The 10,823-nt window shown below is 35.6% G+C and overlaps 2 protein-coding genes and 1 non-coding gene across 4 annotated transcripts; 1 reads left to right on the top strand and 2 right to left on the bottom strand.

Moving 5' to 3' along the window:
• The first annotated feature begins 77 nt into the window (after positions 1 to 77).
• On the top strand, positions 78 to 4,692 carry LOC132315668 (uncharacterized). 2 transcript variants are annotated; one of them, XM_059814010.1, is made up of 4 exons: positions 78 to 221; positions 1,633 to 2,156; positions 2,254 to 4,356; positions 4,439 to 4,692. In XM_059814010.1, the coding sequence occupies exons 3-4, from the start codon at positions 3,826 to 3,828 to the stop codon at positions 4,514 to 4,516; spliced, it is 609 nt and encodes a 202-aa protein (XP_059669993.1). In that variant the 5' UTR covers positions 78 to 221; positions 1,633 to 2,156; positions 2,254 to 3,825; the 3' UTR covers positions 4,517 to 4,692. The 2 variants fall into 2 exon arrangements, with proteins under 2 accessions (XP_059669993.1, XP_059669992.1); XM_059814009.1 differs by lacking the exon at positions 4,439 to 4,692 and having other exon boundaries at positions 96 to 221; positions 2,254 to 2,635.
• Positions 4,693 to 4,884: 192 nt separating this feature from the next.
• LOC132315667 (probable adenylate kinase 7, mitochondrial) lies at positions 4,885 to 7,695 on the bottom strand. The gene is made up of 4 exons (XM_059814008.1): positions 7,257 to 7,695; positions 6,364 to 6,504; positions 5,649 to 5,882; positions 4,885 to 5,262 (listed from the first exon to the last, which is right to left on the bottom strand). The coding sequence occupies exons 1-4, from the start codon at positions 7,602 to 7,604 to the stop codon at positions 5,110 to 5,112; spliced, it is 876 nt and encodes a 291-aa protein (XP_059669991.1). The 5' UTR covers positions 7,605 to 7,695; the 3' UTR covers positions 4,885 to 5,109.
• A 498-nt stretch (positions 7,696 to 8,193) lies between these two features.
• TRNAK-CUU (transfer RNA lysine (anticodon CUU)) lies at positions 8,194 to 8,266 on the bottom strand. The gene has a single exon. It is a non-coding gene; the product is annotated as a tRNA-Lys (tRNA).
• Positions 8,267 to 10,823: the final 2,557 nt, after the last annotated feature.

Below are 10,823 nucleotides of genomic sequence, written 5' to 3'. Positions count from 1 at the left end.
AATTTTTGTACGGAGTATTATAATAAATTGTTAAAATTTTAATTTGAAAAATAATTTCTGTACGGAGTAGTCAACTTTTTAAAAACTAAGCCTTGCAGCCTTGTTCCGTTGCCGGTAAAATAAAAAGAAACGCTGGGCAAAGGAAAGGAAAGCAGAGGGTGAGGAAGAGATTGAGAAAGGCCCAGAGAAGAAGAAATAGAAGGAACTCTCATCATCCATTGGTAAGCTTTCTCTAACGTTGGTATTTTTGAGGGATTTTCTCCATCTTTTTCTTTCTTTGGCGAGTTGTTGTCCGTCTTTGGTAGCATGTTTTGTTTGTACGTCTTTGGTAGCATGTTTTGTTTTAAGATGTTTTTGTTTTTTTTATAACCTGAACATTTCCTCTTCCATGTTAAATGAGCAAGAGTTGTGCCCTAAATTTTTTTCCTTTTTGGAATTCTTGAAAAAGTTTTATGGTGCATGAGTTATTTATTCATTTCTCATAGAATTTCTTTACAGTCAGGAAAAAGGCTTGTTCCATCTTGATGTTCTTCTGAAAACTGCATGCATGTTGAATATCCATTGTATAATTGGTGTAATTTTTTTATGATGCGATAATTTGTTGTGTTTATATATATGTTCTGTATTTTGGGTTCAGTACAAGGACGGTTTGGGACACATCCTTACACGCGTGAATTGGGTTGTTTGTTCTAGGATGCCAAGAAGACATATGTTTTATTTAGAATGCAACTTAAGGACAATAATTTTGAACTTTCAGATCAAAAGGATTTTTTTCTGCTTAAAAGAAATAGAAGCCTGTTCAATTGTTAATAAAAATAAAATAAAATATTACACAAAATAGAGATCTATCTTGAAAAAGAATATATGGAGCTGCAGGATCCTTACCTTTTTTTGGAGTCTTGAGTTTACCTTCTTTTTTTTCTTTTTTTTTTTAATCCCTCCTTGGTGTCTACTTTCTAAAAACATAAACCTTGGAATTTTATTTTTACTAATTCCAAAAGACCAAAGCTCGTTGAAAGGTTTATTTTCAGCATACGTTTTTCTTCTGTAGTGTAGGCCGCCTTCACCTAATAAACCAATTTGATTGGGAAACAATCGATCAGTTTCCGGGAGTAGCTCAGTCCTCTTATCTTTTAAGTGTAGTTTCATAAGAATTTTAGTTAATTTGCCCTGATAAGAAATGAATTTTCTACGAATTTTAATATTAATTGCTGCGTATATTTCAGTTCCAACACTGGATTCCTGTCCCACTTTCTTTTGAACGTTTTTAATTGTCACACCCTACCTTTGGGGTGTGACAAAATAACACAGCAACTGATGTCAAATGAATTTTCTATAAATTCTTAAGTATAAGTTGCGCAGATTCTCAACCATCCCATTTTCTGTTTTGTCTTGGGAATTTTTTTTAATGGAATTTGAGTAGAAGTTTGGTTGAGTGACCTTCACCCATACGGTACGGGTTGACTTTTGTTAAAGTGTTTCCGCTCAGGTTATGAATGACGAACAATGAGTTAAGATTTTCTTTTTTATTTATTATTCATGAACTGGATCTTTGGGATTATGTGTGTGAAATTTTAGCCCCACCTAAACACCATTTTAACTCCATTCTGATTGCTACGTACACCATAACAGTCTAAATGGAAACAACAACAATAAGTTTGAAGCTACTTGTGAACAAGGACACTGGGAAGGTGCTTTTCGCTGAGGCTGGAAAGGATTTTGTGGACTTGTTATTTGGACTTCTTGAGCTTCCATTTGGCTCCATTGTGGCCCTTATGGTGGAGCATGGCATGGTTCCTAAGAGTGGGTCTTTCGGTAAAATCTACCAAAGTGTGCAGAAACTTGGTAACAACTATCTGCAGCAAAACCAGCAGACCAAGGATAACCTCCTGAGGCCAAGGTCGGCCTCGACTTCCAAGCATACCCCTCTATTGAAGCAGTTGGCATATGATGGACACACTACTGCTAGTAATACTTATTATGGGCATAATGACAATAACGAGGGGTATGTTAAAGATGTGGTGACTTACATGGTGATGGATGATCTGGAGGTGAAACCCATGTCCACCATATCTAGTGTTACTGTCCTCAACACTTTTGATGTCAAAGATGTCGGTGCTCTCCAAGAGAAGACAGTGGAGGTTGACATGGGCAAGGTCTTGTTGCATCTTTCCAATTGTTGTCTTGAGTAACAGCATTGTGTTCTGGTTTCTAAATAATTGTGTTAATTGTGCATTCTTGTTGTTTTGTCAGGGTTTGGAACTGGTGAAGGCCTCTTTCGAGTCCACCACAGTCCTGACTGATCTTTTTCTCCCGAAACAAGGTAGCTTGAATGGTGCGTCAGATCCAACAACTTAAAACAGATATGTGTCTTTGTATTTTGGGTGAAATGATGCTCTGCTAGTAATGCTATGCAAGATTACTTTTGTTTGATAACACAATACTTTGTTGGTAACTTGGTATATCAGCCAAGCTAAGCTGTGTAACAGCAAAAATGGACTAATGATTTCTGCTGTTTCTAGTTGGATACTCTGATTTTCTGGCTCTCTTTTGTAGTACCTCATCGTTGTATTAAGGTTTGGACCTGCTTAAATTGGTGGTTTGATGCTTTAAGTGGAGAATGTTGTTATTTTAAGTCAATATGCAAAACATTACTTCTATGATCTTCTTTCGTAATTAGGCTCTATTTGTTTTCATGTAAAATATTTTACATCCAAACAAACAGAATCTTAATGTGTACTATATTCCAAAATGGGGATCACCAACAAATGTAATATTCTCAAGTAGTTTCCAAGAGTCCTCGTCAACAATTTAGTTGTCAGCAGCCTGTTCACATTTTGTACTGCTTATTATGTACAATTATAAATGTCATTTTTTTATTTTAATCTCTTTACCTTGGATGTAGATGACATTATAGATTAGAGCTTCCTCAGATACATTTCTCCCCCAATATGTTTGAAGACGGTAGGGAAAGTAGATGTGAAAGAATTGACCGGTTTTATTTTAAGTTATTTTTAAGTCAAAACAAACGGAGATAAAAATAAAATAAAAAGTCCAATTTAATGTAAGAAGAAAGTAGGTGGTAAAAAGTATATTACATCGATAATTTAATCATTGTAGTAATAACTGAAACTATCTCGGAAGAGGAGAAATTATTCTTCTTGGAAGAGTAATGCTATATAAACCTATTTCTTAAATCAAGGAGTGTATCCCAAGGGTTTGTTTTTTTTTTTTCCTATAAAAAGGTTTTTCTACTCTCCACCCCCTAAACAACCATTAACAGTCTAGATGGCAGGAACAACAACGATAAGCTTGAAGCTACTTGTGAACAAGGTCACTCAGAAATAGCTAGAAACATATGATAATTTTTTGTAATCTTCACTCAATCATAGGCTCTCATAATCAATCAATATATTGACCTATTCATAGAGTTCACTCAAGAATGAAATATTATTCCACTAAGCTAAGAGCAAATATTTGGAGTAACAAAATCAAGTTTAAACAATGTTCAGAAGTAAAACTAATGAAAGTTACAGGCCACAAGTATAATACGTAATAATTATATTAGCTAAAAAGTCCACCTACTCGATATTATAGTTCTTTATTACTATTATAGTTTATAAACTATTGATTAATGACTAGTAAGTTTCCTTGTTCTTGGAAATAAAATGTCTAATTTAATGTAAGAATATGGTAGGTGGTAGATAGTAGATTATAGTGGTAATTAATGTACTAGTAATAATGGAACTATCTATAAAAAGGGTTTATGTCAAGACATTTCTTAACCCCACCTAGACACCATTTTCAAACTCCATAGCAGTCTAGATGGCAACAACAACAACAGCAGTAAGCTTGAAGCTAATTGTAAACAAGGACACAAATAAAGTGCTTTTTGCTGAAGCTGGGAAGGACTTTGTGGACTCCTTGTTTGGACTTCTTGAGCTTCCATTTGGTTCCATTGTGGGCCTCATGGTGGAGCATGACATGGTTCCTAGGAGTGGGTCCTTCGTTAAAATCTACCAAAGCGTGCAGAATCTTAGTAACACCTATCTGCAACAAAACCAGCAGACCAAGGACTCACTCTTGAAACCAGTTGCAGCCTCAACTTCCAAGCAGCACAACCCTCTATTGAAGCAGCTGGCATATGATGGACGCACTACTGCTAGTAATACTGTTTGTTTTGGGTTTAATAACAACAGTGAGGGGTATGTTAAGGATGTGGTGACTTACATGGTGATGGATGATCTTGAGGTGAAACCTTTGTCCACCATTTCTAGTGTCACTGTCCTCAACACTTTTGATGTTAAAGATGTTGCTCGTCTCCAAGAGAAGACAGTGAGTGTTGACATGCGCAAGGTCTTGTTGGAATCTTCTTCTTTTGATTTGCTTCTTTGCAATTGTGTTACGGTCTCTCAATAAATTTGTCTTGTTTTTTCAGGGTTTGGAGCTGGTAAAGGCCTCCTTCGAGTCCACAACCATTCTGACTGATCTATTCCTTCAGAAGAAGGGGGCATGAATGGTAATGGTCCTTCAGATCCATGGTTGTCTTCATTGTTTCGGGTGAAAGAATGCTTTGCTAGTAACGCTATGAAAGATTTGCTTTTGTTGTTCACAAAACAATGCTTAATTGGTGTAACCTCAGTGGCTTTTTGTATAAGTGCTATCTTCTAATGAAATGCTCCGACTTTCTGGCTTTAATTTGTAGTTGCTAATGAAATGAACCTTCCCATTAATATATAAGGCATATAAACTTGTCTGACACACTTCAACGTTAGTAATAAAAAGTAACTGCTAGAATAGCAGTCAGCATACAAACTTCAACAACTTCAGTTGAGAATGAACATAGAAGTTATAAATAAACACCAGGAAAAGCAAGCCAAAAAATTGAAAAGAAAATTAGCTCAACTCTTAATGCTCAAAATGCCGATATACTTTATGTTTTCAGCTTCCTGCATTACAAAACTCTTACAACACCAAAATGCATTGCACTCAGTAAACAAAAATCCTCGATATCAGAGAGGTAAATTCCCAGCTGACCAGGTTACACTCATGTGGTTACTATTTACTATAAAAACATATCGGAAGTAATGGATAACTTAATCTGACAGTTCATGCAGTCAGTTTCTGCGAAGAACTGATGGCATTCATATGCTGAAGATGTAATGCGGCCAAGAGACCTTGCCAGGTTTCTCCAGGTGCACCAGCCACTTGAAAATCAAGAAGCTTCTTCTGCTTCCTGTAGTAGTCTTCTAAAGGCTTGCTCTGATTTAAAAGAAAAACAGAATATTCTATTAGCAAAAAATCCTTTCAAGCTTGCATTCGAACTGAAAAAACAATGACTAAAAAATGTGAATATCTTTCACCATAGTTACAAAAATAAGAAAAGAACTTCTGAAGAAAATAACAAAAGAGTCGCATTTCTCAACTTGACTGTAAATGTCTCAACTTTAACAAAAAGTCAGATCCTGAGAAAAATGTCCTCAAGACCCAACAAAACATAGCACATAAGATCCAAAACAAAAAGGAGTCATAGATGACAAGTTCAAGAGAACATGATTGCTATAGGTACTCAAACCAACAAACATCATAAACAAGTATTTCAAATTCGGCATCATATAGTTTCTAGGTGAGAGAAATATGAGGGTTACCTTCTCTGCATATTTACGAAGTTGCTCTTTCCAGGCATGTTCTGCAGCGGCAGAGGAAGAATTTATCTGATCATCCTTTGACTGAAGGTTTAGTTTTAACCCATAGTTTCCAGTGCTAAGAAATTCTTGGCAAGGAGAATAAATTCCACCATCCAGATGTTTTTTCATCAAGCAGGGCTCTGTGCATTTGAAATTCACTACCAAGTCTATGTCAGCAATTTGGTCAAGTATCTCCTGTAGCAAACAAACAATTAGAAGAGCTACATTTTAGTATTTCTTCTGAAATCCTGCTACCATGTACAATCAACATAAACGATCTTGTTAAACATAATTCCAGGACATTGTAATATCTTATTCGTATTATCAATATCCTAGCATTACAACAACAGCACCTCCTTATCTCACTTCAATTATTCAGTCAATTTTCTATAATTGATGACAACGGATTAGGTTAAGTTAAGTGACCTAAGAACATAGGAGTAACAGTCAACTTTTTGGCTATTGGGGCTAACAATTGAAGGGTATGTATATCTTTCATTTTGAACCCAGCTGCAGTTGCCCAAAAACTATATCCATGAGAGGAGCCAAATGGCATATATCCCAAAAGAGTAGCACGGAAGCTCACTCTCAATGAGTCTATCTCGCTTCAGGCCAAGTTATACACACAGAGGAAACGAGAAATTGCAAGCAACAAAACGTAAATGCTTTAACTTACAGCTTGGATCCTTGATCTAGGAATTCCATCCAAAATGAACCCAGTTTCACCTCTGCAGTAACCATCCTCCAATCTCTTTGACAATAGACCAAAAATTATATCCTCAGGAACAAGCTTCCCTTGGTTCACAGCATTCGCAATCTAAATTAAATAAATCAAATAGATCAAAATGGGACTGCAAGATTAGCAATTGTAGAAGAAATAGAAAAATGCAGCTAATAGTTATGTGCATAATTCCAAATTAAAAAAGAATTTATGTAGCCAAACCCAAGTAGTTGGGGTTAAGGCTTTACTCAGCTATGCAAATCACAATTTCACTGAAGTAGTAAAGTTATGGGCTTACGGATGATTGAAAATTAGAGGTATGATGTCAATTATTAACCACTGGGGAACACATAAACAAACAGAAACAAGGATGATATATACACACACATCAACTATGATGATTTGTAGTCCAAGAACTCAGATTCAGTGTCCCAGCAACAACAAAAATAATAAAAAATAATAAAAACTTTCCCTACGCTTTTGTGTCTTCAAGTATAATTACCACAATATACTTTCGATTTAGCAAGTTACAACTCATAAGTGATAATATAGCATATTGGCCACAATTTAAACAGAAGATTGACAATAAGAACTTTCATGATAATTATTAATCATAAAGATAATGGAATTTATAAAGACACACATATATAAGGCTCACTGTGTGAACATTTGTGATTATCTATACATTCTTAATTTAGTTAGTTACAACTCAGAATTCAAGACAAACCATATTGTCATGGTCAAGAACAGAATACATTTTTGTGGAAACATGAATAACATAAAATCTTTTCATTTCTTGGCAACCAAACAAAGGGCTAAACAAAAACAAAGAGGGAGAAAGGTGTGACCTGTTTGTAGAGAGAAGAGAGGGGGTGGAGTTCTTGACGAACGAGAGTGCCCATGGAAATGTAGGGAACTTCTAGAAGCTTCGAGAGCCTCTCAGCGTAGAAGTGCTTCTTGGCGAGTGGGTCCCCCATGATCACCCACTGCACTCCCCTTCCCGACACCCATCCCTCCGACTCTTCCATCGTCCGGTGCCGATTCCGGCACAGTTCGCTCTCGTGCTCATCGTCGTAGTCGGAATCGTAGTAGACCTGAGCCGCAGCCGCCGATCCATAGGCTCGGCTCGCGATGAGCCCTAGACGACGTCGCGTCTCCGGTGGCGCTGCCACTCTGAAGCGGCAGAGTCCGGCCATGGCGGCGGTAATAGTGAGAGAAAGTGGGGGTTTTAGTTAGAGAGAGAAAAGCGATACTTGGAGAAGGTTTGAATGTGGAAATGAGGTTTAAGGGAAAGAACGATTTTGGAATCGACACCATTTGGTTTATTAATTACGTTGTTGCCATTTATTTTGGGTGCCAGCTGTTCGATTGTGGTTGGATGTCATCAATATCACGATGATCAGGTTTTTTGTGTAGTGTACAGTGGTTCGTTTGGTAAAATGGAGAAACTTTGGGGGTAAACGAATTTGTCGTTGAACGGTTGGAGTTCGGCAGCCCAACACTGCGTGGGGATGTTGTGTGTGGTTTGATGAAAGACACGTGGAATCATCACAAGAGACACGCTCCTGCCGACTCGTGTGGACCGTGTCCACCGGCGTTATATAGCATATACTAATCAAGGATATTGGGCCAGTTGTTTCGTCTGGCCTCTTCAGTTGGGCTATTAGAAATCACAAGACTAATATAATTATTGGGCCCATTTTTTCATAGGCCCAGCCCCAGAATCAAAGACAAATTCAATCCGAGGCCCAGAATCAAAGACAAATTCAATGAGAAAAAAATTGACGCCCACCGTGGGGCTCGAACCCACGACCACAAGGTTAAGAGCCTTGCGCTCTACCAACTGAGCTAGACGGGCTCGCTGGTCTTTGTGGTTTGGTGAATTTATTTTATTGGCTAACGACAAAGGTGGCTGCATTACAAACTAAAATTTTTGCTCTTAGGAGAATTTAATCATAACTTTGGCAATTAAATTGAAATTCTTCTTCCTTCCCTAATTCCCATACACATGAGGAATTTTCTCTTGTCAAACTCTATAATCGTTAGAGGGTGCACAAAAATTCGATCAACCTGAAAATCCAAACTGGATTAAACCGAACCGGACAGTTTGGTTCAATTTGCTAACTTTTGGTTCAATACAGTTCTAAATTTGTGAAATCGTAAAGACACAATTTGGTCACGGTTTGAGATCCTTTAGCACCAAACTAGATCGAACCGAACTGTTTAGTTATATATATGTTAAATTATATATATATATAGTTTTACAATTCAAATCACTTAAAAGTTTGTAACAACTATCAATCCTACAGTCTACACTTAATTTTCTTATGTCTTATCAATTTATTAGATTATTCTTATTTTTTTTTTTATTTACAATGGCTGAATTTTGTTGATTTTTTGAATTGTGGCAGAAGTGACAGAAAAAAATGAATTAAAGTTCTGAATATATTAACAATTGTGAATGTGTTGGTTAACTTAGTTAATTGTTATGCATTTGAAAAAAAAAAGGGACCGTGGAACTGATTCGAACCAAACCGTGAGACACGGTTTGGTTTGATTTGGTTCCTTTGGTTAAATGGTTTGATTTGGTTCTAAATTTTTTAGAACCGTCAGGATCGATTTGGTTTCAAAAAGTGCTCAAACTGGCCCAAACCAAACCGTATGCACCCCTAATAATCACATATGATTTTTGGCCGCCCTCTATGCATGTCTCTAATGTATGTGTCCAAACTATTATAATCTACTCTTTCGAATTTTCTCACTAATGGGTGTTGCACCTAATTTTTCATTCACATTTTCATTAACGATCCTTCACCTTAACATTCTTATTTCCGTTACATGGAAATGTTGTTCTTATTTCTTTTTTAAGATCCACGACCCCGCTCTATACAACATAATTAGTCTTACAATTATTTCTATATATAAACCAATATGTTATAACATAAAATCCCAATGTAACTTGTCTCCATTTTCACCTCATGGTAGTAGGAACTTTAGTTTTTGTAGTCATACACTTTATCTTGGAATTTTTTTTAATGATTTGTAAGGAAATTTTGTTCATCTTTGTAGGCCTGACCAAATTATATCTCCTGGACCCAATATATCATATGTTTTTTCTAAGTCTATAAAAACTACATGTAATACTTGTTTGCTTACTCCTAAGTCCGAATGGGTTATCAAATGTCTTGGGGTTATCTAGCTAGCTGGGCTTTAGAAAAGCTTTATAGTTAGAGATTCCCTTATGCATTCAAAGTTGTATGACTGTAAATTCGTCTATAAGAGGCTAATATTCTTGTTCTCTTTCCTGATTTATTAGTGAAATTTCTTGCCATTTCGTCAAAAAAAAAAAAATCAAATGTCGTGGATTCTTTTTTTAATTAGCCTTTGTTCTATTATCATTTTTCGTATTTTCATTGTATAACTCATTGATTTAATTCCTCTATAAGTGTCACAATTTAATATATCACCGTTATTTTTGTAGATAGATACTATTATACTTTTTCTCCTCCACTTGACTGCATCATACCTTGTTTGAGAATGTCATTGAACAACTTTGCTCTTTTGTTATTACAACTTTGCTCCACTCTCCTACGTAGGAATTGGTCATTAGGGTTATTCACACCTAACGACTACTTTCTTTTTTGCTTTCATCTCTTTGTGATAATATGAAAACAATGGTACATGATGCGAAAAAATATTCCGACCCATTTATCATTAACAGGCACGCAAACAAAATGATGTATCATTTTTCACTGGAGTTCTTCCTATGAAAAATTATTACTCACACTCTCTTTTCATCAAAAAAATATAAAAATAAAATAATAAATAAAAACAAACGTACACATCAAAGACTAGTCTTCGATCCCAGTGTGCAACCAAAATGTCGTTTAGGTCATATTAGCTCAATTATTCAACACCCTAACCCTCACTCTCACTCTTTCTCACCACATCCATTATTGAAAAACATATTTAATAATGTTATATTTATTGAGACTTTTGAAAGCAAATAAATTAACAGTAAAAAAATATTATATGTGTGAAAAGAAAAAAGTGATCTTTACATGTGGTCGTACATATTTAATGAAATAAAAGTCTTAATTTTTTTTTTTTTTTTATAAAAAATGAAATTGATCCGTTTATTTTAATTTGTTACCTAAAATACCCTCTCTCTTTTGTTTTTTTACTCATCCTCTCCCTCCCCCTCCCCCTAATCTCAAATTTTTATTATTAATAAAAAACTAACATATAATATTTTTCATTCTGCTCCTTCCAATCAAACGAAAAGGTTTGATGATACATTTCATTCTCTAAGAATGTCTCATTCAAAATTTTATAATGTTCTTTTACACTCACTTTTGCATCCTTCTTACTAAACGGAACATTAATGTCTAAGCTAGGATTATATAAATTTTCAC

This window comes from Cornus florida, unplaced genomic scaffold (genome assembly GCF_030987335.1).
Source record: "Cornus florida cultivar Cherokee Brave unplaced genomic scaffold, ASM3098733v1 CherokeeBrave_3.0.0_Hap2_Chr07, whole genome shotgun sequence".
Taxonomy (NCBI): Eukaryota; Viridiplantae; Streptophyta; class Magnoliopsida; order Cornales; family Cornaceae; genus Cornus; species Cornus florida.
This window is presented reverse-complemented; position numbering and strand designations above follow the sequence as displayed.

Bases quoted from the DNA above. Each gene is read 5' to 3' on its own strand.
- LOC132315668 (XM_059814009.1), top strand. From the start codon at position 1,638: ATGGAAACAACAACAATAAGTTTGAAGCTACTTGTGAACAAGGACACT. The intron at 2,157-2,253 runs GTCTTGTTGCAT...TTGTTTTGTCAG, and splicing joins TGGAGGTTGACATGGGCAAG to GGTTTGGAACTGGTGAAGGC.
- LOC132315667 (XM_059814008.1), bottom strand. From the start codon at position 7,604: ATGGCCGGACTCTGCCGCTTCAGAGTGGCAGCGCCACCGGAGACGCGA. The intron at 6,505-7,256 runs GTCACACCTTTC...TATTTAATTTAG, and splicing joins TCTCTTCTCTCTACAAACAG to ATTGCGAATGCTGTGAACCA. The intron at 5,883-6,363 runs GTAAGTTAAAGC...TGTTTGCTACAG, and splicing joins CTAGATCAAGGATCCAAGCT to GAGATACTTGACCAAATTGC.